Source organism: Lissotriton helveticus, chromosome 10 (assembly GCF_964261635.1).
Source record: "Lissotriton helveticus chromosome 10, aLisHel1.1, whole genome shotgun sequence".
NCBI lineage: Eukaryota > Metazoa > Chordata > Amphibia > Caudata > Salamandridae > Lissotriton > Lissotriton helveticus.
The window spans coordinates 604998934-605025046 of NC_136071.1; the positions used below are offsets into that span (position 1 = coordinate 604998934).

The 26113-nt window shown below is 46.2% G+C and overlaps 1 protein-coding gene across 6 annotated transcripts in view; it reads left to right on the forward strand.

Annotated features, from left to right (window-relative positions):
* NLRC3 (NLR family CARD domain containing 3) overlaps positions 1-26113 on the forward strand; it is a 1163446-nt gene that overhangs the window by 446612 nt on the left and 690721 nt on the right. For 5 of the 6 annotated variants that reach the window (XM_078663141.1, XM_078663145.1, XM_078663144.1 and 2 more), the window contains exon 6: positions 19521-19604. The exons of the other annotated variant lie outside the window; for it this stretch is intronic. In XM_078663141.1, the coding sequence (XP_078519267.1) occupies positions 19521-19604 (84 nt within the window). The remainder of the gene's footprint in view (positions 1-19520; positions 19605-26113) is intronic. 6 annotated transcript variants of the gene reach the window in all.

The following is a 26113-nucleotide window of genomic DNA, read 5'->3' on the forward strand; positions in this document are numbered from 1 at the left end:
ATTACTGTCGAGAAGCCATCCTCCATACATTCTGAGGAGAAAGTGGAAAGATCTGCATCGTAGACAAGCAAATTAAAGTCGTCGTCGACGAAACCTGAGGTAAAAGCTACTTCAAAAGCTTAATCGCCATCAACAGTACCACCATTGACGACAGTGTCGATGCTGAGACCTGCAACAACGACGGCATCGACGACGACTACGGCTACAACCACTTCGTTGACGGGATTGACGACGACAGCATTGACCACGAGATCGTCGACAGGCAACGATGACGACAGTAACGGCAACTTTGACGGTAGCGTCGACGACAATGATATCTTTGACGGTTTCGATGGTGATCTCGTCGATGGGCTCGTCGACGAGGGAAAAACCCCCCAGAAAATATGTTTTTGGCCTGGAAGAGGATAATTACACCAGAACTTACATCTCCAAATAAGGTGTCACCTCTGGTACCATCGTACCTTCTGGAAGAAGAAGATTCGGAAGGGGGCGAAGATGATGGCGTTCCTTTTGATTATGCTAGTAGCCCGTCTCAGTTGCAGGTGAAGTACCAAGAGAATGACTCACAGGATGAATATGAAGAATTTCGAGATCGTCCCCAGCAGAAATACCACCAGGAGTATCAAGAGGAGATGACAAGTGTGCCATCTTCTTTGTTGAAAGATCTACAGTTCATGTTAGAGGATTATAGGAGGAGATATCCTGTACCTCAAGCCTCTAAGGAAATTCCCGAAGCTACGCCTCAACCACGCTCTGTACCAACAACACCAGTGTGTAGGCGGGAGATCTTACCGGAGCCCCTTCCTAGATCTCCACCACCGAGATCTCAACAAGATCCAGGGACCACAGATGATGACCAGGAGGAAGGAGAGATTACAGACCCTAGCAGAGAGTGGGACGATTATCTCATTCCGTCACCTTCTTCTCCTTCACCGAAACCTGTCGATTCTCCACCGGAGGACATCAGTGGTTTTCATAACCTAATGGAGAGAGCCACAAAAGATTTGCACTTACCATGGCAGAGGATAAGGCTAAATGTTTCTTGTATGATTTCAAGGAACCCTATCGTAGGACAGTTCGGTCCTTACCGATTGTAAGTCATCTTTGGGAGGAAGGCCTGAAGGTCATGGAAACACCAGCTACAGTGACTCCGGTGCTCGCCAGACTGGACAAAAAATATAAAGCGCATTCAGATGCTCCAGCTTGTCTTTTAGGTCATCCCAAGCCGGACTCAGTTATTACCCAAGCGGCTCAACATAAGTCAAGAAATCCGTCAGCTCCTATTACGGCACCTCCGGACAGTGAGGGTGGAAGGCTGGACAATGCGGGGAAGAGTCTGCCCTGTTAGTGAGAGCTGCAAATGCCCTGGCCATTCTGGGGAGGTAAGATAGGCAAATGTGGTGCGACCTTTCGCCTTACATAGACTGTGTACCAGAGACGGAGAGACAAGAAGCCAGAAAAATTCTGCAAGAGGGGGAGAGGACTTCGGCCGAAGTCATAGATTGCGCTATGGACATAGCGACCACAGCATTCAGATCTTTGGGAGGAGCAGCGGTACTACGTAGACAAGGATGGTTAAGGGCGTCGGCGTTTAGACCGGAGGTCCAAAATAAGATCCTGGACCTTCCTTTCAACGGTGAAGATCTATTTGGCAAGCATATAGATTAAGCACAGCTAAGTATCAAAAAAGATACGGATACAGCTAAGTCATTGGGAACTCTACAATACAGGAAAATTCCTTTTCGAGGCTCTAATGGTAGAGGTCAGTCATCTTACAGGGCAGGATACCAACAAGGACGATATTCCTCTTACTCCACCTCATCTCAGCCCTACCGTCAGCAGTATACACAGTTCCAGTCAGGAGGCTACACAAAATCTACTCCGAGAGGTAAAGGAGGTCGTCAGGGAAAAGACAACACCCAACGACAATGACAACCTTCAAATTCTCTGAGATCACATGTTCCCCTGGGTGGAAAGATTGCTCATTATTTTCAAAATTGGCAACAGATAGCTACGGACCAATGGGTCCTCAACATTATTCAATTCGACCACACTCTAGAATTTCTACAGACATCCTCTTGTACACAGCTGATACATCAGAAGGTCAAGCATTTACATCAAATGCGAAAGGAGATTCGGGCAATGCTCCGAAAGGGAGCAATAGAACCGGTGCCGAACTCCCAGTTGGGAAGGGGGTTTTACTCCCGCTTTTTTCTAGTCAAGAAACACATTCTTCAATGGTGTCCTATTCTAGACCTCAGATCCCTAAACACCTATCTCAAGAAGCAATCTTTCAGGATGGTTTCTCTTCAAGGCATCTTCTACTATAAGGCCCAGGAGACCATATGACCACATTAGACCTACAGGATGCGTACTTTCACATCCCCATCCATCCTTCACACAGGCAGTACCTTCTGTTCATGGTAGCCGGAGAACATTTCCAATTCATGGTACTGCTGTTCAGCCTCAAATCAGCCCCAAGAATTTTTACGAAATGCCTGGCTCCAGTGGCTGCTGTTCTAAGGAGACAGAAACACCAAGTATTCCCTTACCTCAACGACTGGTTAGTCAAGGCACCATAAGCAGCATTAGCCCGATTTTCAACAGAGGCTTGCGTGGAGATGTTTGCCAGGTTAGGTCTGACTTTACACGAGGAAAAATCCTCCCTGCAACCAACAAAAAACATCACTTTTTTGGGGGCAATACTGGATACAGAGAGGAACAAGGCGTTCCCCTCAAAGAAAGACAGCTAAAAATGATATCTCTCTTCCAAGACTTTACAAAAAGAAAGTGTCTTTCAGTACGCAAGTACAAGTCATTGCTGGGAATAATGTCATCTTGCATTTCCGTCGTACCTTACTGCAGGTTAAGAATGCATCAGTTGCAAGAGCAACTAGATCTACAATGGCATCAAGCCCCATGGTGGCCCAGACAACACTGGTTCACGGAGCTTCTGCTGCTGTCTGCTGTTGTCGGAGGTCCATCCGATTCGCCTCCAGCAGAGAATGAGATTGGTAACAAAGGTGCAAATGCTCTGGCCAGATCCCTCATGGTGAACAGAAGTCTTGCTGTGCTTGAGTAAGTAATAAGTGTTAGCACCCCTCTGTTCTCTTATTACACCCTGCTAACATGTTAACACTTTTCAAAGCAATTATAACATGAATAAAAACATTATGGCTATAATATACTTAGTAGGGTACAACATGAAGAAGGTAATTGGTTACTTAATTAATTAATAAATCAGTGAATGTATAAAGTATTTATAAAGCATGTCAAATACCCTACTAAGGCGCCAAAGCGCTACTAGAAAAAAAAGGAATAGTTGGTGTCAAGCGGAGGGATCCTTCGGGGATATAGTCCAAGTAACGCCGGTTATGGTTCAAGCGGCGGCATGGTGGACCCGAAGATGGAATGTCTCACAGGGTCTTTCATTCCTTACAATGTCAGCCCCATTGATAGTGACTACAGATGCTTCCCTAGAAGAATGGGGAGCATTCCTCCAAGACCTTCAAGTCAGTGTCCGCTGGAAGTTGCACGAGCAACGACTGCACATCAACTTACTAGAACTGAGAGCAGTCCGCTTGGCATTGCTAGCTTTCTTATCAAGGATAAGATGATCATCTGTGTTGATAAGAATGGACAAAACAACTGCAATGCACTACTTAAACAAGCAGGGAAGAACAAGGTCGCTCTCCCTCTCTCAGGAAACCCAGGAAATATGCGAATGGGCCCTGCAACACAGGATATCCATAACAGCAGAACATCTCCCAGGGGATCAAAACGTCAAGGCAGATATTCTCAGCAGGCTCAACTCCTCCGGCCACGAGTGGGAGTTAGACCAGGGGGTCCTAGGCAACATTTTTCGAAGATGGGGAGAACTGACAGTAGACCTCTTCGCAACAGCCGAGAACAAGAAATGCTGGTTCTTCACAAGTTGGCTACCCCAACAGGGATCTTGGGGGAATGCGTTTTCGATGGCATGGTCAGGCGTCTTTATTTATTTATTGCCTACGCTTTTCCTCCAATTCCCCTGCTGCCACGAGTGCTTGTGAAGATCAAGAAAGAACCGTGCAGACTGATCCTGATAGCCCCATGGTGGCCCAGACAACACTGGTTCACGGAGCTTCTGCTGCTGTCGGAGGTCCATCCCATTCGCCTCCAGCCAATACCATCGCTTCTAACGATGTCCCAGGGACAAGTGCTCCATCCGGACCCGAAATCCTTGCGCTTAGCGGCCTATTCCCTGAGCACTGTGAGTTTCAGCATCTAAACATCTCAGAAGAATGTAAAGACATCCTCTCAAAATCCAGAGCGGATAGTACGAACAAAACCTACAGAATGAAGTGGAAAAGATTCTGTCTCTGGTGCCAAAGAAGTAAAATTCATCCTTTGAATTCAGCACCTCATGAGATTGTTCCATACATCTTGCTTTTAGTTAAGTCGGGTTTGGCTTATGCGTCTATAAAAGTACATTTAGCTGCAATATCACGCTACAGAACGACTGCCTCGGGACCATCCTTATGGTCGGCAAGAATTGTTAAACTATTCATGAAAGGATTGTTCAGATTTTTTTCTCCAATAAAGACTCCGCCACCTCTTTGGCGTTCGAACATAGTCCTTTCACAATTAATGAAGCAACCCTTCGAGCCTATACACAGGGCGGACCTCAAATTCCTATCGTGGAAAGTGGCACTTCTCATCGCGCTAACGTCGGCCAGAGGAGATGGGGAATTGCAGGCTCTCACAATTCAAGACCATTTCTTGCAATTTAAAGACAACAGAATGATTCTCAGAACTAATCCAAAATATATCCCAAAAGTACCAACTGACTTTCCTTTGAATGAGCCATTAGTTCTAAAGTATTTCTTTCCTCAACCAACAACAGCGGCAGAAAGAGTTCTACATTCGCTGGACGTCCAGCGATGTCTCAAATTCTATTTGCAAAAGACTAAACCCTTCTGCAAGTCATCACAGCTTTTTGTCGCTTTCAGTGCACCCAGGAAAGGCTTCCCTTTATTAAAATGTGGGATCGCCAGATGGATTTCCGGTGCGATAGGATATTGTCATCAGGCTGCTGGAAAGCCTCTGAACGCTCAAGTTCGTGCCCATTCAACAAGAGCAGTGTCCACCTCCAATACTTTATTTGCGGGAGTGACGATCCAGGATATCTGCAGGGCAGCGACCTGGAGAGCTACGCATACCTTCACCAGGCATTACTGCTTGGAAGCAGCCGCGGAAAGAGATGCGGAGGTGGGAGAAGCGGTGCTGAGAAACATTATCCAGTAACGGTGAGCCCTCTTTACATCCCTTAGTCCTTTTCTCTTGGTTACAAATGCACATTTTTTCTATTGCTATGTTTAGTAACTGTGATTGCAATATTAATATACAGAATTCTAAACTAACTATGTACAGGATCATGCTGTATTAAGTAACTATAAAAAAAATGTGCTTTATGCTACTTCTCGCTATTCTGATTCAGGCATGTGAATCTATGAAAGCTCCAATACTGGAGTAAGAAAAACAAGTTACTTACCTGTAACAGTAGTTCTCCAGTATTGGAAGCTTTCATAGATTCACATGCAACCCACCCTCCTCCCCTGAGAGGCTCACCTTGGATTTAGCACGAAGAGTGTTTTATGCACAAGTGCGCGAAAATCTGAGGAACAAAAGGTTCTCTCAGGAGGTTTCTAGAGAGTGAGGAGCTCTGATTGGTTCAGGGAAAAGTTTGGTCTCTTTTACATAACAAGGGCTATGGGTTGCAAAAGGGAAATGGGCCTAGGCCTCTTTTCAGTTTGCTATACTACTAAGCATTGCTTTTTTATGTACCTGTTATCCTCCAAGTCCTCGGAATCAGCAGGTTGATGTGATAAAGGCCACCTCCTGATCTAACCGAACCCAGAAAGCTATTACAGCCTGGGTCCAGGAAGGATTAAGTGAGGGCAGAAGGGAAAATAAACAGGAAGGAAAGGAAGGGAACAGCAGGGAGGGAGATCTGTAACGACAAAAGATAAAATAATAATCGTATCTATATTGAAGTAGATTGAGACACAAACAAAATACTCAAAGCACACTGTACCCTATACCTGTAACAAAACTAAGAGTAGGCCCTGAAGATACGTCTCTTCCCCTACTATCTGGTCCAAGGTATGGGTATGAAGCGTATATGAACTCCACCTGTAATACACAAGCAGAGGAGACCTTAGCGCGGATATGACCTTTTCCTGTTACTAAAAGAAGACTTTTACTTAGGTACATACCATGCATACTCTGATGGTGGCTGAGAATGTGGATTAACATCCCATTGCAAGGACCAAGGTTAGATAGTAAAGATAACACAAGGATTAAAGAAAAAAGTATCGGGTTACGTCACCCATTTAAGTAAGTAACTACAGTACCTGATATAAGAACCTCAGGTCTGGATAAGGCAGGAAAGGATAACGTGGCGTTCCCCGCACGAGCCGGTGCAAGTAGGCTCAGCCAACAGGGACGCCGAACGGATAAACAAACTTCTGGCGTTCCCTGCACGAACCGGTGCAAGAAGGCTCAGCCAACAGGGACGCCGAACGGATAAACAAACTTCTGGCGTTCCCTGTACGAGCCGGTGAAAGAAGGCTCAGCCAACAGGGACGCCGAACGAGGAAACAAACTTCTGGCGTTCCCTGCACGAGCCGGTGCAAGAAGGCTCAGCCAACAGGGACGCTGAACAAGGAAACAAACGTCTGGCGTTCCCCGCACGAGCCGGTGCAAGAAGGCTCAGCCAACGGGGAACAACGAAGATGAGGGAGGGCACAGCAAAGGGCACAAGGAATAGCAAATACCAGAACTCCAACGACGATCAACACTCCACACCGGGTCCGGAACCAGAATATCCGACGCTTGGCAACAGCAGATTCCCCCTTTTATCCTCCTCCCACAGCGCCAAGAATTCTGGGACTTGTAGTCTTGCGAGCATGGATTGTACTTGAGGCGCTTTCAGGACTTGACAGTACATCCCCCCTCACTGAGAGCGCCTCAAAGGGCCAGGACGCAAAGGGAACCGCCTATGGTAGGCCGCCACCAGACGCGGAGCATGTATATCCGACGCCGGTTCCCAAGAGTTCTCCTCAGGTCCATACCCCTTCCATGAAACCAAATACCTCAGGCCTCTACCCCGGCGCTTGGAATCAAGAATACCATCCACCTCGTATTCCGGACCGTCCTGGGAGGCAACAGGCGGAGGCGGCTGACGCTTTGGAGACACGGAGGGTTTCAAAAGTGACACATGAAACACCGGATGCAATCGTATATGACGTGGCAATTTGAGTTTCATGGCCACAGGGTTGACACGCTTCAGAACAGGAAAGGGGCCGATGTATTTCGGATTGAACACACTGTACTTTCGGAATCTGATATTCCGTGTAGACAACCATACCAGATCCCCCACTTGATACAGCGGACCCGGTCTTCTACGTTTATCCGCTGCTCCCTTGTAAGCCACCTTAGATGAGCTTGGGCCTTTACCAACGTGTCCTTGATGTGCGATACCCTTCTGGCCTCTTCAGGCACCGTCTGTTCCCCAAGAGGATGGAGAAAAGGAATGAAGCGTGGATGGCGTCCTTAAGTACAATAAAAGGGGGAGACCCGAGTGGCGCTATGAGTGGTGTTGTTATAGGCCACCTCTGCAAGCCACAAATAGCTCACCCAGTTGTCTGTTCCCTGGTCGACATAGCATCTCAAGAACTGTTTCAACGTTTGATTGAGACGCTCCGTCTGCCCATCAGTTTGGGGGTGAAAGCTGGTTGACAGAGCCGTCTCAATATGCAAATATGAACACCATGCCTTCCAAAAACGTGCTGTGAACTGGGAACCCCTATCAGAAACAATTACAGCCGGTAGTCCATGCAGACGTACTACATTTTCCATCAGTAATCTTGCCAATTGACCAGCTGTAGGTACTTGCGGGCACGCTATAAAATGGCCCATCTTGGTCAGATAGTCAATAACCACTAGCACAGCCGTGCATCCCTGATCCTTAGGCAGACCCACCACAAAATCCAAAGAAATGCGTTCCCAGGGAACCGAGGGAGTGGGAAGTGGTTGTAGAAGCCCAGCCGGGTGCCGATGATCTGTCTTTGCTGTTGCACACACCTCACACTGGGAAATCCATCCCTTGACATCCGTTCTCAAGGAAGGCCACCAAAATCTCCTCAGGAGCTGATCGATAGTCTTGTCAACCCCCATGTGACCCGCACTAGGAGACTCTTGGCACCATTTATAAACTTGTTTACGAAGAGGCAACGTGGGTATCAACAATCGACCATTGTTTACTGGATAACCATCCTTGATTAGCCAATCCGGATGCATGCGTATCCAATCCCTCCAGTAAATGGTCTTGATTCCCATGCGGATTCCCTGCAGGAATGCATCTGGTTGAATGGCACATATCAAACACGCTGGATCGATAATGGCCGATTCCCCCACCTTCTCTGGTACTTTCAGAGATGATTGTCGTGTCAAAGCATAGGCCTTCCTGTTCTCCACCCCAGGGCGGAAGGTGATGGTGAAATGAAACCCGGAAAAGAACAACATCCACCGGAGTTGCCTCGGTGTAAGGTGTCTAGCCGATGTCATGTATTGCAAATTCCTGTGGTCGGTATACACAGTTACTATGTGTCTGGCTCCCATCAAAAAATGTCTCCATTCGGTGAATGCCGTCTTTATCGCTAATAATTCTTTTTCAGCAATGCAATAATTGGATTCGGCTTTATTCAGCTTCTTAGACATGTACGCGACTGGATGCATCTGTCCTGTTGACTCATGTCTTTGTGAGAGAATGGCCCCCACAGCAACATCGGAGGCATCTGCCTCTACGATGAAGGGTTTCTCTGGGTCCGGATGTGCCAACACCGGAGCTGACACAAAAGCTGCCTTCAGGGTCTTGAAAGCCTCATCTGCCTCTTGTGTCCATAGGAAAGGCTGCGTCTTCCTCAACAGATGTGTAATGGGAGCCACCACCTGGGAAAACTGCTTGATAAAGCGCCTGTAAAAATTGGCGAAGCCAAGAAAGCACTGAATGTCCCTGATGTTTTGAGGAACAGGCCACTCCTTGACGGCTCTGATTTTTCGCTCTGCCATCTCTTGCCCCTGAGGACTGAGCATTACCCCCAGAAATTCGACCGTGGTTACATGAAAGTCGCATTTGCTCAACTTGCAAAAGAGACTATGTTGTTGTAACCTTCGTAATACCTCCTTGACATGCTGAATATGTGAATCTACTGATTCTGAGTATATCAGAATGTCATCAATATAGACGACGACGTATCGGTCCAGTATCTCTCGTAGCACATCATTTAAGAAATACTGGAACGCCGCCGGAGCGTTGCATAGCCCAAAAGGCATAACCAAATATTCGTAGAGGCCATATCTGGTTTTAAAGGCTGTCTTCCACTCATCCCCCTTCCTCATTCTTACAAGATGATAGGCTCCCTTTAAATCCAGCTTGGTGTAAATGGTGGCTGTCTTTACCTGTTCCAATAACACATGAATGAGAGGAAGGGGGTAGCGGTTTTTTACGGTGACTGCATTCAGGGCCCTAAAGTCAACACACGCCCTCAGTTCTCCATTCGCCTTAGGTATGAAAAAAAGAGGGGACGCAGCAGGCGACTTGGAAGGCCGGATGAACCCCAACCTAACCAGCTTGTCCAGATAAGACCTTAAATGAGTGTTTTCAGTTCGGTCAATGTATACAAGCGTCCACTAGGCACGACTGCACCAGGGACTAGATCAATTTGACAATCGTATTGCCGATGAGGAGGGAGTACCTCGGCTTGAACTTCATCGAACACACTGGAAAATTCCTTATAGGCTTCTGGCAAAAACACTTCCTTTTCTGCTGCTGTGGCCACCTGGCCACTGCTGGCCAAAGAGAATGATGGACTAGCATTGTCTCCGAAACAATGGTCCTTGCAATATGGGGAGTTCATAGAAACAATGCCTGTTTCCCAGTTAATGTCAGGGTTGTGCAATTTCAACCAAGGTATCCCTATAATAATGCCATAATGAGGTGCCTTGATGATACTAAACTTGACCCTTTCGTTATGGCTTCCGTATGCCATGTCTGTCTCCTCTGTCTGATAACTGATGGGGCCTATGTCTAATTTCCTCCCATCAACCGCATAGACCTCTTCTGGGATGGCCCGAGAAATGAGGGGAATACCAAGTCTTCGGGCCTCTGTCGAGTCCATAAACAGTCCTGTGGCCCCTGAGTCAACCATGGCCTGCACCGTAACCCAATCAGTATTTACATATAACATGATCTGTATAAACAAATGTTTCTTTCCCACAAACTCATTCAATAATGAAGGGATGACTGACTGACTCCAAGGAACCCCTTCGTTGCCCTCAGAGCCCTCTAGTTTTCCGTCGGTTTATCCACCACCGCAGATGCCCCTTTATTAAAGCGGAACTTAGACACCTTGGGCTTAACAGGGCATTCTCGGACGAAATGTCCTTTTTTGCCACAATACAGAAAGAGCCCGTTCTTCCTTCTCTGTTCTTTTTCGGACGTTGTTAACGCTGCTCTAACTGCCCCTATATCCATTGGTTCGGCCCCTGAAGCAGTAGCGTTATCAGCGGCCTTGGACGAAACAAAAGAAGGTACCGTTCTACACTTATCCTTATGGTCTCCCTTGCGTGCCCTCATCCGGTGATCTAAACGCATTGCCAGATTTATCAAGTCCTCACAAGCCGCAGGTTGAGGGTCGATTTGGGCAATGACATCCTTCATTTCTTCACTCAATCCTTGATGAAACAAGGAAGCCTGTTTGGCTTCCGGCCACTTAGTTTCTGTGACTAGCCTTCTGAACGAGCTTAAATACGTTAACAGGTCTTGGTTACCCTGTTGCAGTAGCAACAACTCTCTATTAGCTGTATACGTGTCGGCCCGTCTGTCAAAAACCTTTACGAATTCATCCCTGAACGCCTCCCAATCGTGAATAATGGGGTCATTTCTTTGAATTAAAGGAACTGCCCACTGAGCAGCATCACCTGCCAAATAAGAAACTAGAAAGGCCACCTTAGCCTGGTTAGTGGGAAAGGATCTTGGTTTGCATGAAAAGTGTAAAGTAACTTGGGTCAGGAATACCTGTATGGAACCAGCATCGCCCTTGAATCGCTCGGGATTAGCCAACGGTATGGTGGCCGGCATTTCTACCACCACCAAACTAGGAGGAGGTGTTCCCTATGCGCCTGCACTAAAAGGATTTCTTTGGATATTATCCAACTTAGTAGGTAACTCTGCTGTTTCTTGTTTAGAGGAATGTAGTTCTTCCTGTACTAACACCAGGGCTGCTAGAACGTCATCCAGCGTGGCCATTTCCCCAAAAAAAACCTGATCGGGAGGACGTATAACCTTGGGTCGGATATTCTGTTATCCTCCAAGTCCTCGGAATCAGCAGGTTGATGTGATAAAGGCCACCTCCTGATCTAACCGAACCCAGAAAGCTATTACAGCCTGGGTCCAGGAAGGATCAAGTGAGGGCAGAAGGGAAAATAAACAGGAAGGAAAGGAAGGGAACAGCAGGGAGGGAGATCTGTAACGACAAAAGATAAAATAATAATCGTATCTATCTTGAAGTAGATTGAGACACAAACAAAATACTCAAAGCACACTGTACCCTATACCTGTAACAAAACTTAGAGTAGACCCTGAAGATACGTCTCTTCCCCTACTATCTGGTCCAAGGTATGGGTATGAAGCGTATATGAACTCCACCTGTAATACACAAGCAGAGGAGACCTTAGCGCGGATATGACCTTTTCCTGTTACTAAAAGAAGACTTTTACTTAGGTACATACCATGCATACTCTGATGGTGGCTGAGAATGTGGATTAACATCCCATTGCAAGGACCAAGGTTAGATAGTAAAGATAACACAAGGATTAAAGAAAAAAGTATCGGGTTACGTCACCCCTTTAAGTAAGTAACTACAGTACCTGACATAAGAACCTCAGGTCTGGATAAGGCAGGAAAGGATAACGTGGCGTTCCCCGCACGAGCCGGTGCAAGTAGGCTCAGCCAACAGGGACGCCGAACGGATAAACAAACTTCTGGCGTTCCCTGCACGAGCCGGTGCAAGAAGGCTCAGCCAACAGGGACGCCGAACGGATAAACAAACTTCTGGCGTTCCCTGCACGAGCCGGTGAAAGAAGGCTCAGCCAACAGGGACGCCGAACGAGGAAACAAACTTCTGGCGTTCCCTGCACGAGCCGGTGCAAGAAGGCTCAGCTCACAGGGACGCTGAACAAGGAAACAAACTTCTGGCGTTCCCCGCACGAGCCGGTGCAAGAAGGCTCAGCCAACGGGGAACAACGAAGATGAGGGAGGGCACAGCAAAGGGCACAAGGAATAGCAAACACCAGAACTCCAACGACGATCAACACTCCACACCGGGTCCGGAACCAGAATATCCAACGCTTGGCAACAGCAGATTCCCCCTTTTATCCTCCTCCCACAGCGCCAAGGATTCTGGGACTTGTAGTCTTGCGAGCATGGATTGTACTTGAGGCGCTTTCAGGACTTGACAGTACCAAAGACTCCCGTCTCGATGACGGGGAATGATTCAGGCATGTCAATCTATGAAAGCTTCCAATACTGGAGAACTACAGTTACAGGTAGTAACTTGTTTTCTTCTATTGCTTGTCTTGTTGAACACTCAGTTGTTTCAATATGTGCAAGTGTTAAGGTATGCCATATGTAGTAAATAGGTTATCCAGTATTGGGGTATCTTTCATAGATTCACATGCCTGAATCATTCCCCGTCGTCGAGGCGGGAGTCCCACTGTAAAAATATATACAATAGCAGTGCCTAAACATTTCTTGTAGTAGGCTGGAAAAGCCTAAAGGCCTAACTAGGCCTCAAAACTTAGCAGCCTATCTACATCATTATGTAAAAAGACCTGAAATAGTAGCCTCAGCCAATCAGCTGTCCTCACCCTCTAGAACCTTCCCAGCCCTGGCAGTTCTCCTCAGATTTTCACCGCACTTCGTGTGTAAGGGAGTCTCCCTTAGTGCCTACTCAGTTTTTTGGCTTTTTTGGCTTTTTTTCTACAAAAATGTCTGAAAAGAAGGCTCTTTTTCAAGGCTTGTGGAACCTGCTATAAGAAGAGGGTCCATGTGGATGACCAGCACTCTGACTGCATTTATTGTCTGCACCCCTCACATGTTGTGAAGGACTGTAGATTTTGCCGTACCTTCCCTCCAAAAACTCTCAGGGATAGGGAGGCAAGGGTTCTTTTGTGGTTGAAGTCTTCTTCCACTGATGATGAGGACAAGGCCTCTACCTCCAGCAAGAGAGCCAGATCCAGGGAAGGCTCTTCTCCTGAGAGAAAGAAAAAGCTTAAATCCTCTCAGAGAGCCTCAGAACCCTCAAAGAGTGCACCTTCTCCTCGGACGACAACTGTGAGTACAGCCCAGGCTAAAACTGTTTCTCTGGTGTCTGCTCATACTACTACTTTGACTTCTACTTCTACAACTTCTTCTACGGTCACCACTTCAGCTATTACCTCTCCTCTGATGTCTATAAAGATTTTGTCATCACCTGTGAAGTCTTCGACGACGAAAACCAAGTTACCGACTGTCCCGTCGTCGACGTCTCCGTCGACGACGGCCCCGTCTACCAAGACTTCCGGCCCATCGACAACAATCCCGCCGACGACACCATCATCGTCGTCGACGGAGGTCTCGTCGACAAAGACACCGACGACGCTCTCGTCGACGAAGGACGCGTCGACCAAGAAACCTTCGACGACCTCGTCGACGAAGACACCATCGACGGCCTCGTCGACGAAGGACTCGTCGACGAAGGACTCGTCGACGAAGACATTATCGACGCCCTCGTCGACGAAGGGCTCGTCGACGAAGACGCCATCGACGACCTCGTCGACGAAGGGTTCGTCGACGAAGACACCATTGACGACCCCGTCGACGGCAAAATCATTAGTTCCGTCAACGGACAAGCCATCGACGGTTCCGTCTACGGAGCATCTGATACCAATGGCTCCATCGTCATCGACTATGACGACGGCGGTGGCATCGGCTCATCTGTTGCCCAGTTCTACCCCTACGAAAGTCCAATATACGCATTTTCAAATGAAAACGTATCAGCGAGATTATTCCCACATTTCTCCACTCTTACCATCACACCTTTTGGAGACATATGTGGAGGAAGATTCAGATGACGGTGAAGAGGATGAGGGTCCTTTTGGGATTGCCCGTCACCCGTCTCAATTAAATATCAAATATCAGGAGGACGATGAGGATGATGACCATGGTCATTATGCGCATGAGGATTTGTCGACACCATATCAATCACCTCATGCCAGGCCTCATCTATCAGAGGACACTACTCACCTGCCATCTACTTTAATTCAAGATTTACAGGCAATGTTGGCCGACTATCGCCAGAGATTTCCTCCAACTCCGGTTGCACCTGTGGTGCCGGCTACCCCAGTTAATTTGCCAAGGCCTCCGTCACCGCGGGCATCATTGTCCCCAAGACAGGATACTGGTCCTGCACCTCAACATGACACGGATACTTCTTCTCATGATGACGATGATGGCAGGGAAGAGGGCGAATTGCCAGATAATACACCTATAGATCCATGGGAGGATTATGTCATTCCTATGCCTTCACCGCCTGCGCCCCGCCCTTCAGATTCTTCACCTGAGGATATTGGCGGATTTCACAATATTATGCAACGTGCAGCTAATAGATTTGAATTGACCGTCACAGTGGAGCAGTCTGACTGCTTTTTGCATGACTTTAAAGAGGGATATCGCAGAGTTACCAGGGCTCTCCCCATTATTGAATATATATGGAAGGAGGGCCTCAACATCATGAAAACGCCTGCTTCCATTCCTGCAGTCCTTCCACGCATAGAGAAAAAGTATCGAGCACCATCGGATACTCCATCTTGTTTAATAGGTCACCCTCGCCCAGACTCTGTCATATCTCAGGCTGCACAGCAGAAGTCCAAGAATCCTTCTGTTCCCATTTCAACACCACCTGACAAGGAAGGCAGGAGACTGGATGCCATTGGAAAGAAGTTCTCTGCAAATGCAGCAGCCTCCATTAAAGCTGCTAATTCGTTAGCTATCCTGGCCCGTTACGATAGGCAGATGTGGTCCGATCTGTCTGAATACCTTGATTTGATCCCTGAGGATCATCAACAAGAGGTGCGCAGGATCGTACTGGAGGGAGAAAGGGCAGCTTCGGAAATCATTGATTGCGCCCTTGATATTTCGAACACCAACTTCAGACAATTGGCAGGAGCAGCAGTACTTAGGCGTCAAGGTTGGCTCCGGGCTACCACCTTCAGGCCTGAAGTCCAAACAAAAATCTTGGACATGGCGTACGATGGAGATTCACTTTTTGGGAAGCACATCGATGACGCTTTGCTGGCAATAAAGACAGATACAGAGACAGCTAAATCCCTTGGTACCCTGCAATACAAGAGGGTGTCCTTTAGAGGAGCAAGAGGCCGTGGTTACTCCTCCAGGGGGAACTATTCCAACCAGCAAAATCGCCAATACCAATCTCAGTACAAACAACCGTACTATCAAACCTCTTACAGACAGCCTGCCTCTGGATCTTTCTCTCGTCAAGGAGGGAAACGACGCTTGAACAATCAAGGGCGTGATTCCAACAAGCGCCAATGAGCTTTGCCGGACGTCAGCCGTTCATCCTCCCCTTCCCGTGGGCGCCAAAATTTCCGCCTTTCACCAACAATGGCGGACAATAACTTTGGATCAGTGGGTCCTGGATCTTGTCAGAAATGGACACACTCTGGAGTTTTTACAGAAGCCACCAACAACGCCGCCCAAGGGTCCCCCTCCCCCTCGTCTTCACTTACTCTTCAAAGAAGCCTTAAAGATGCTACACAAGAATGCGATAGAACGAGTTCCTCCTTCTCAGAAAGGGAAAGGATTTTATTCTCGCTTCTTCCTCGTAGAGAAAACTTCAGAAGAGTGGCGTCCCATACTGGATCTGCGCAAACTCAACAAATATCTAAAGAAACAGAGTTTTCGCATGGTAACGTTGACGGACATTCTGAATTGTCTCAACAAAGGGGACTTTATGGCTTCTCTGGATCTGCAAGACGCCTACTTCCACATCCTTATTCACCCAAAACACCGCAAATACCTAAGGTTTCAAGTGGCTGGCGTCCACTTTCAGTTCAAAGTTCTTCCATTTGGCCTCAAATCGGCCCCCAGAATCTTCACCAAATGTTTAGCCCCAGTGGCAGCAATGTTGAGGTCCCAGGGAATACAAGTTTTTCCATCCCTCTCCCTCTTCTCGAATCTGGGTCTGACTCTCAATTCGAAGAAATCTCAGCTTCAACCTCGACAGGAGTTGACCTTTCTAGGGGCGGTCTTGAACACATGCCGGTGCAAGGCGTTCTTGACTCAGGAGCGGCAGAACAAACTATTAAGACTAGCAAAACAAATCTTTGCAAGAAGGTCACTTTCAGTTCGGACATTTGCTTCCCTTCTAGGGATGTGCTCCTCTGCAATCAGCCTCATCCCTATGGCGAGACTCAGAATGAGACCGTTACAGGAGGAGTTACTTCGCCAGTGGAGGCAAGTCGACGGATCGTTCGACGACCGCATCAAACTAACTACCAAAATGAAGCAAGCACTTCTTTGGTGGTCGAAGGCGCACAATTTGTCACCTGGCCTCGCCTTTCTCCAAGACATTCCAGAGTTCACCCTGACTACGGACGCTTCCATGGAAGGTTGGGGAGGTCACCTTCAGGACCTTCAGATCCAGGGACGATGGTCTCGTCAGTACCGGCAGAAACACATCAACAGCCTAGAGCTGAGGGCCATTTTTCTGTCCCTGCAGGCTTTCCTTCCAAGGATTGCGAATTCGTCCGTGCTGGTGCGTACGGACAATACCACCAGCATGTACTATATCAACAAACAGGGAGGAACAAAATCTCTTACCCTGTCGCTGGAGGCTCAGGAGATGTGGGAATGGGCCCTACGCCACGGCATATCCCTCAGAGCGGAACATGTGCAAGGCGTCCAGAACTCTCTAGCCGACAACCTCAGCAGAGCTTTCACGGGCTGTCACGAATGGGAGCTCGAACAACATCAAGTAGAGAAGATCTTTCAAACATGGGGAACACCAACGCTGGATTTGTTCACCACGCAGCAGAACAGCAAATGCCTGTTTTATGCCAGCAGGTTTCCTCAACAGGGGTCAAGGGGAAATGCCCTTTTGATGAGATGGTCCGGAATATTTGCGTACGCTTATCCTCCAATTCCGCTCATTCAGAAGGTACTGCAAAAGATGAAGAGGGAACATTGCACTCTCATCCTCATTGCTCCCCGTTGGCCAAGGCAGTTTTGGTTTCAGGAGCTCCTTCTGCTATCTCAGCAGCCTCCACTTCGTCTCAACCCGACAGTATCCATGTTAACAAGGGAGGGAGGCCAGATCCAACATCCGGATCCTCGATCACTGCACTTGAGCGCTTGGCTCCTGACTTCCTAGAGTTCAAGGATCTTAACATCTCCTCAGACTGCAGGGCGATCTTATCGCAAGCCCGTGCTCAAAGTACCATCAAGACATATCGTTTTAAGTGGAAACGATTCTGCTCATGGTGTGAAGAAAATAATGTTCATCCACTTCAAGCTCCCCCTGAAGCCATCCTTCCATATCTGCTGTCTTTGGCTAGGCTGGACTGGTTTTTTCATCCATTAAGGTGCATCTGGCGGCGATCTCCAGGTTCAGGAAGAGTTCCAACAAACCATCCTTATGTTCGTCATCTTTGATCAAGCAATTCCTTAAGGGGCTGTTCCGAGCTTTTCCACCAGTTCGTCCTCCTCCTCCTGAGTGGGATCTTAATATTGTTCTTTCTCAACTTCTAAAAAGACCTTTTGAACCTATTCACAAGGCAGATCTAAAGTTTCTAACTTGGAAAGTGGCTATCTTACTGGCTCTCACTTCAGCCCGCAGAGTCAGTGAGATACAGGCCCTCACTATTACACAGCCTTTCTTACAATTCTCCAAAGACTTTGTGACGCTTAGAACTAACCCAAAATTCATTCCAAAAGTACCAACTCAATTCCACACCAATCAACCGGTCAAACTCAAAACTTTTTTCCCGGATCCTAAAACTTCAGCGGAGAAGGTTTTACATTCTCTGGATGTGAAACAGTGTCTGAAGTTTTATCTTCAAAAAACAAAGGACATCCGCAAATCTACTCAACTTTTTGTTGCTTATGGTCGAGCCACCTTGGGTCAAGCTGTCACGAAGGCAACTATAGCTAGATGGTTGTCTTCTACGATTATATTCTGTCATGACAAAGCCAACAAACCTTTAACAAGAAAGGTCAAAGCGCATTCCACCAGAACAATGTCAGCGTCAACGGCCCTTTTCGCTGGAGTGACGCTGGAGAACATTTGCCGAGCTGCTACGTGGAAAAGTGTGCACACTTTTACCAAGCATTACTGTCTGCAGTCGGCAGTTCATGATGATACGGCAGTTGGAGAAGCGGTACTGCAGCATCTTCTTCACTAAGGTTAGACTTTTTACAGTCTTTTATTCTACCTTTGCCTGTTTGAAGCATATGTTTTCATTATGATGTTTTAGCATTTTCAACAGCTGTCATATATATAATGTACTTCTGAAGGTTTTGATGCATATGTTATGTTAACAAGTTTGTGCTCTATTACCTTCCTGGTTGTGTGGGGATATATATGGTTTATTTTGTCTCCCACCTTCCTCTAACGACAGACATGATGTCACTGCTTGCTACTCTGATTCAGGCATGTGAATCTATGAAAGATACCCCAATACTGGGTAAGAAAACAAGTTACTTACCTGTAACTACGGTTATCCAGTATTGGTATCTTTCATAGATTCACATGCACCCACCCTCCTCCCCGGCATGGCAGTTCTGTTTTATGGATACTCATTCTCACTTGTGCTGGGAAAATCTGAGGAGAACTGCCAGGGCTGGGAAGGTTCTAGAGGGTGAGGACAGCTGATTGGCTGAGGCTACTATTTCAGGTCTTTTTACATAGTGACGTAGATAGGCTGCTAAGTTTTGAGGCCTAGTTAGGCCTTTAGGCTTTTCCAGCCTACTACAAGAAATTTTTAGGCAATGCTATTGTATATATTTTTACCGTGGAACTCCCGCCTCGACGACGGGGAATGATTCAGGCATGTGAATCTATGAAAGATACCAATACTGGATAACCGTAGTTACAGGTAAGTAACTTGTTTTCTTCTGTGGTTTATGCAAATGCTTTAGGCTTACCTAGGGGTGTAGCTAACAAAGCAATGGTACTGGAGACTAGAGGGCTGAAGAGTCCATTGAATTCTGAATATTACTGTATTTTACTTCCCAGGCACTAGGTAGAGGGAACGTGTCCTTGATTGCATTACAGCTCATCACACCCTAGCTATGTCACTGTGCATACTGCCACTCGTGTTATAATGGAAAATAACTGCTTGAATTATCTTTTCATCAGCTTAGCAGAGAATGAGATCGGTAACAAAGGTGCGAAGGCTCTGGCCAGATCCCTCATGGTGAACAGAAGTCTTGCTGTGCTGGAGTAAGTAATAAGTGTTAGCACCCCTCTGTTCTCTTATTACACCCTGTGAACATGTTAACACTTTTCAAAGCAATTATAACATGAATAAAAACATTATGGCTATAATATACTCAGTAGGGTACAACACAAAGAAGGTAATTGGTGACTTAATTAATTAATAAATCAGTGAATGTATAAAGTATTTATAAAGCATGTCAAATACCCTACTAAGGTGCCAAAGCGCTACTAGAAAAAAAGGAATAGTTGGTTGTTTATTGAGTAATCTGGTTTTCCTTTTTTATTCTAAAAGACAAATAGTTCAATACAGATCTGATGCTAGTGAAGTTTCATTCCAGAGCTTAGAACAGTGATAATAAAAAGATCTCCTTACTTAGCTTTTTTTAAATTCTAGAATTAGATAGCAAAAAAAGAGATTTTGACCGTGGCATGTGAGAGGGGCAATAAAGAATGACTTGAGTCCTTATGTCCAAGGAATCTTTGTCAGCCAGTGCAGTTGCACAAAATGTTGAGAGAAGCTTGCTTACTCCAGTATTGGAACTTTCATTGATTCACATGCTTTAATCATTCCCCGTTGTGGAGATGGGAGTCCCCGGTATTATTAAAAGTAATGTTGTATTATACCTAAAACCTAAGGCCCTAGGCCTTAACATTTTTGTAACATATCTCTGTCCTTTAGTAAAAAAGGACCACACTTAGAACTAGCCAATCAGTAGACACCACCCTGAGAGAAGCTCCAGTCCCTCAGATTTTCTACTGCATGTGGTGCTAAGGGAGTCTCCACTGAGCTCTGCTCAGTTTTTCTTCTATTCTCTCTATTTTGGAGTAATGTTCCAGTCAGGTTTACTGCCAACTTAGTAGATCTGTCTTGAGGTGATTTAAACTGATGCCCTCCATGTCAGATATATCTAAAAAAGGTCTCTTCAGAGCCTGTGGCATTGCAGGAAGAAACGACTTCATATTGATGATAAACACAAGGACTGTCTTTATTGCCTGTATCCTGAACACCAGCCTAAGGATTACAAGGTATGTTGGACTTTCTCCACAAATACTTTGAAAGATTGTGAAGGGGGCTTCTTTTGTGGCTTCAGAGGCTTAAAGAAAGGGACACAGTGGTCTCGCTTGACGAGAGTGATGCTTCCTCTAAATCTTCCACTAAAACTTCTCAGAAAAGGCCTTTAGATGACACTGCTGGTTCATCGTGGCAGCTTCCTACGAAAGCGCCCAAAATGTCATCTTTTTCTCAGAAGCAGTCTGTCTGCTAGCAAAGTTTCTTACAAAGAAAAGAAAACTTTCTCTTTAAGAAAGCCTGCTTCAGAACCTTCTACTCCACCTATGAAGCTGAAGCATACCTTCAAGAAGCCTACTTCAGCTCCACCGACAGGCAGCTCGTTGATGAGAAAATCCTCTCCTGAAGTGATTCTGGTCACATCGACTTTGTCTGCAGTCTCTACCCTCATTGGCTCTTCAGCGTCGATGTCTTAGTCAATGACGACATCATCGTCAGGTCAGGCACGTTTATCGTCGACGCAGCAGATTGTCTCTTTGAAGTCATTGTCTTCGTCGAAATGCAAATTTCCGATGACAGGCCGTCCGTCAACGACACAACTCTTGTCATTGATCTTGTCGACAGGGACCCTGATTGCGTCTTCGTCCATGACTACGTCGACAGGATTACCCTTGTCAACTGCAGAAGTGTCATCGGTGGTATTGACGATGATATCTACTCAGTTACCGTTGACGAAAATCCCTGTCTCCTATGGTACGTTATCGGCGAAGGAGATTCTATTGACGGACAAGGAGAAACAACCCTCGTCGACGAAGGACATTCCGTCGACTATCCATAGTTTGGCTGTAAAGCAGCAATCGTCAACGAGAAAAGAAAAATTGCAAAAAATTGCAAAAATTCAACTTAAAACAGCTTTAACTTCTCCTAGTCAGGTGCAAGCTCTTATGCCATCCCAATTTCTGGAAGAGGATGATGAGGTAGAGAGATCTGAGGAGGATAGTCTTTTTAGGGCAGTCTTAAGCCCATCGGAACTTAATGTCAAACATCAGGAAGAATCTGATGATGAGGAGGATTGTGGTCAGCAGTATTACCATGCACAGCAGCAATATCAACATCAGGACGTAGTGCAGCTTCCTTCAAATATGATGACGGATTTACAGTTTATGCTGGCAGACTATAAGAGGAGGGTTCCCCAGAGGAGAGTATCCATCAAGCTCCTCCTCCTTCCCTGCCCTCCCTTCCTAAGGCAGGGGCTTGATATCCTCCTCTACAGCTGGAGTCTCCAATTGTTCAGCCTTCTCCTTAAGTGGCTACTGTGCAACAGGTATCGTCTTCGGAAGAGGAAATGGAAAGAGAAGATGGAGAGATTCATCAGGACGAATGGGATTCCTACATTATTCCCACCCATCATCTCCTTCTCTCCCTTAAGCAGATTCACCTCCGGAAGATATTGGGGGTTTCCATAACCTTCAGGAGAGAGCGGCAAAACGCTTTGATTTACCAATGCCTGTGCAACAACAGAACTATTTTCTATATGATTTTAAAGAACCTTACAAAAAATCGGTAAGGTCTATGCCCATTATTGGTTTTATTTGGAAAGAAGGATTGAGGATAATTAAAAATCCAGCTACTGTCCCACCTGTGTTGCCAAGGCTGGACAAAAAATATAAAGCTCCGGATGACGCTCCGGCTTGCTTAATAGGTCATTCAAAACCTGATTCAGTGATCTCGCAAGCAGCGCAGAGGCATTCTTAAACTCCTCCAGCTCCTCCTCCAGCTCCTCCCAATAAAGGAGGCTGAAGGCTTGACAACATCGGGAACCGTTTTTCATCCATGTCAGCCTAGACAGTACTTTTTGTGAATTATCTGGCTTTACTGGGCCGTGATAATAGGCAAATGTGGTCGGACATGACACCATTCCCGGACAAACTTCCACCAGAGGACAGTGAAGATGCTAAGAAGACTCTTCTTGCAGGTGAGCGGTCCGCCTCTGAAGTAATAAGACTGCGCTATGGATGTAGTGTCCACTGGTTTCCGACAGCTAGTGGGAGTGGACGTCTTGAGGCGTCAAGGTTGGCTGAAAGCCACTACATTCAGACCTGAAGTGCAAACGAAGATTCTCGATCTGCCTTATAACTGGGAAGAATTGTTTGGCAGCCACGTAGATGAAGCTTTACAAGCTATTTAGAAGGACACAGACACTGCTTGGTCTCTAGGTACTTTATAGTACAGGAAAGTGCCTTTTTGTGGCTCCCAAGGGAAAGGTTACCAACCATACCCAGGAGGCTACCAACAATCTCGTTACCCGGCCTATTCTTCCTCCGCCCAACAATATAGGCCCCAGTTTACTCAACACCAACCACCTGCACTGCTTACAACAAGGCCTCCTTTAGAGGAAAATCAGGACGCCAGGGCAAGGAGACCGGTTACTGGCAAGGACCTCCCACAGCTGTCAGCCTCTATCCCGCCTATGTCATCCTCGGTGGGCAGCAAAATATCCCAGCATTTTCATCTGGGGCAAACCATGACATCGGACCGATGGGTCCTGAATCTACTCCAGTTCGTACAATAAAAAAAAAAGTCTCTTGGACCTAAAAGGATTACCACATGTCACTTGTTCCAACTCATAGATAAACTCAACCAGTCTCCAATAATCTCACATCAATTCAGACCATGGGACCCAACAATTATTTACAAGCACATCAGGGAATGACTCAATAGGTACATAAACAATACATTTTTTATTAAAACAATGATCTCAAAAACTGCAATAATATAAAAAAGGTCACAGTAAAAAGTATTTCAAACATACAAGACACAAGAGACAGTAACATGTGAAATACAGACAAATCATCATCAGAATGGTTATTTCATGAATATCAGTCCTCTATGACACAATCTGGCAATAGATATTGCAATGAGATATGGACAGTTCAATGAATATAACCCAAACCAATTAAAAGGGGGCGTCAATGCGTTTCGTTGGCACTTCATTATTCAAAAACCACTTTCATCAGGACTAGAATGGTAACTGTCTCTCGTAAAATATATTTTCTGGTTTAAATTCATGTAACCTAATTAAAACACAAACATTAACAACCATTTGGACACTCATTAGAATTTATCAAGATAATTCCACCAACTCCTCCACTGCCCCACTTTCAAAAGCACCTGCATCTCTTACAGATGGAAGTAACCAACATGTTGCAAAAGGAGCAATAGAACGGGTTTCTCTCAAACAAAAAGGGAAAGGTTTCTACTCCAGTTTCTTCTTGTCCGAAAGAAGGTAAAGAAGTGGAGAACAATCTTTGATCTAAGGAACTTAAACAAATTCCTCAAAAAACAATCATTCCGCATGATCTCTATTCAAGATGTGCTACACCTCCTCAACGGAAACGATTATATGGCATCCCTGGACCTCCAGGATGCATACTTTCATATACCCATATGCCAAAAACACAAAACATTCCTAAGATTCACAGTGGCCGACATTCACTATCAATTCTGTGTCCTGCTTTTCGGACTAAAGACTGCTCCCCGCATCTTCATGAAGTGTCTAGCGCCAGTTGCAGCTTATCGAAGGCAACAACAACATCAAATATTTCCTTACATATAAGACTGGCTTCTCAAAGCCCCCACTTACAAAGCAGAAAGGACATCCACCAAAGCCTCGCTGCAATTGTTCAGGAAATTAGGACTTCATGTTAACTGTGGAGCAATCAATTCTACAACCATCCTGTCGGCTGATCTTTCAAAGAGCTATCCTGGACACCAAGGAAAACAAGGTGTATCCTACTTTGGAGAGACACCAAAGTCTAATATCCTTGGCAAAACGGGTCCAAAAAAGGTTTCTTTCCGTTTACCTCTTCAAATCTCTCCTAGGAATTATGTCTTCTTGTATTCCCATCATACCTCACTACCGGCTCCACATGTATCTCCTTTAAGAAACTTTAAACAAGCAATGAGTGCATACAGAGGGCACATTCGACGATCTGATCTGTATCACTCCTTCCATGATAGTGGCTTTGGACTGGTGGAAACAACCTCGCCAGTTATCACAGGGTTTACCATTCCTATCCCAAGCTGCTCCTCTAGTAATCACAACTGATGCATCCCTAGAGGGCTGGGGAGCTTTCCTCCAAGACTTGCAGGGCAGTGGAAGATGGCCATCTTCCCACCGAGATCTTCATATCAATCTTCTGGAGTTGAGAGTAGTTTACCTTGCTCTCCAAGCGTTCCTGCGAAGAATACAAAATACATGCTTGTCAGAACAGACAATACCACGACAATGCACTACCTCAACAAACAAGGCGGAACGAGATCTCTCCAGCTCACTCATTAGGCCCAGCTGATCTGACGCTGGGTGATTCATCACAGGGTGCACCTACCAGCAGAGTACGTTCCAGGAAAACAGAACGTCCTAGCAGACACATTGAGAAGACTGAAGACAACCTACTACGAGTGGGAATTGGATCAACGCACTCTCGACAATGTCTTCTCCCAATGGGGCAAGCCGAACATAGATCTGTTCACAACTCCAGATAACGCGAAATGCCGGTACTTTGCAAGTTGGCATCACCATCAGAATGCCTTTTCAATAGCTTGGTCCAGCATATTCTCTTACACCTTTCCCCCATTCCTCTCCTTCCACAAGTACTGAAGAAGTTAAAAACGGAACCTGCAAGATCATTCTAATAGCACCAGCCTGGCCGCACCAGCACTGGTACACAGAACTTCACTTACTTTCACTCAAGCCTCCGATCCATCTCACACCATTTCCGTCTCTTTTGACAATGAACCAGGGCCAAATATGCCATCTGGACCCCAGTTCTCTGAAATTGTCATCCTGGCTCCTGTGTTCCATGAATTCCAACACTTAAAGATCTCACAGGAGTATAGACAAGTGCTGGCTAGAGCAAGAGCAAACAGCACTAACAGGACTTACATTTTTAAATGGAAGAGGTTCTGCCTTTGGTGTGCATCTTTGAAAGTCGATCCTCTTCATTCACCTCCAGAGGAAGTCTTACCTTATCTGCTCCTCTTGGCATGGTCTGGCTTAGCTCACGATTCAATTAAAGTACATTTAGCTGCAATCTCTAGTTTCCGCAGATCAGCTAATGTTCCATCTCTGAGGTCCTGTAGACTGGTCAAGCAATTTCTTAAAGGTCTGTTCAGGATGTTTCCCCCAGTAAGGGCACCGCCACCCACATGGCAGCTGAATACGGTGCTGAGTCAACTAATGAAACATCCTTTTGAGCCGATTCACAAGATGGATATGAAGTTCCTATCCTGGAAAGTGGCTCTTCTCCTAGCTCTCACTTCTGCGAGGAGAGTGGGTGAACTCCAGGCTTTTAGTACTCAAAAGGCTGTCTTACAATTCAAACTTGACAAAGTTAATCTACAGACAAACCCCAAGTTTATCCCCAAAGTTCCTTCGAACTTTCACCTCAATGAGCTGATTGTTTTGAAATAATTCTTTCCAAACCCACATACAGCAGCGGAG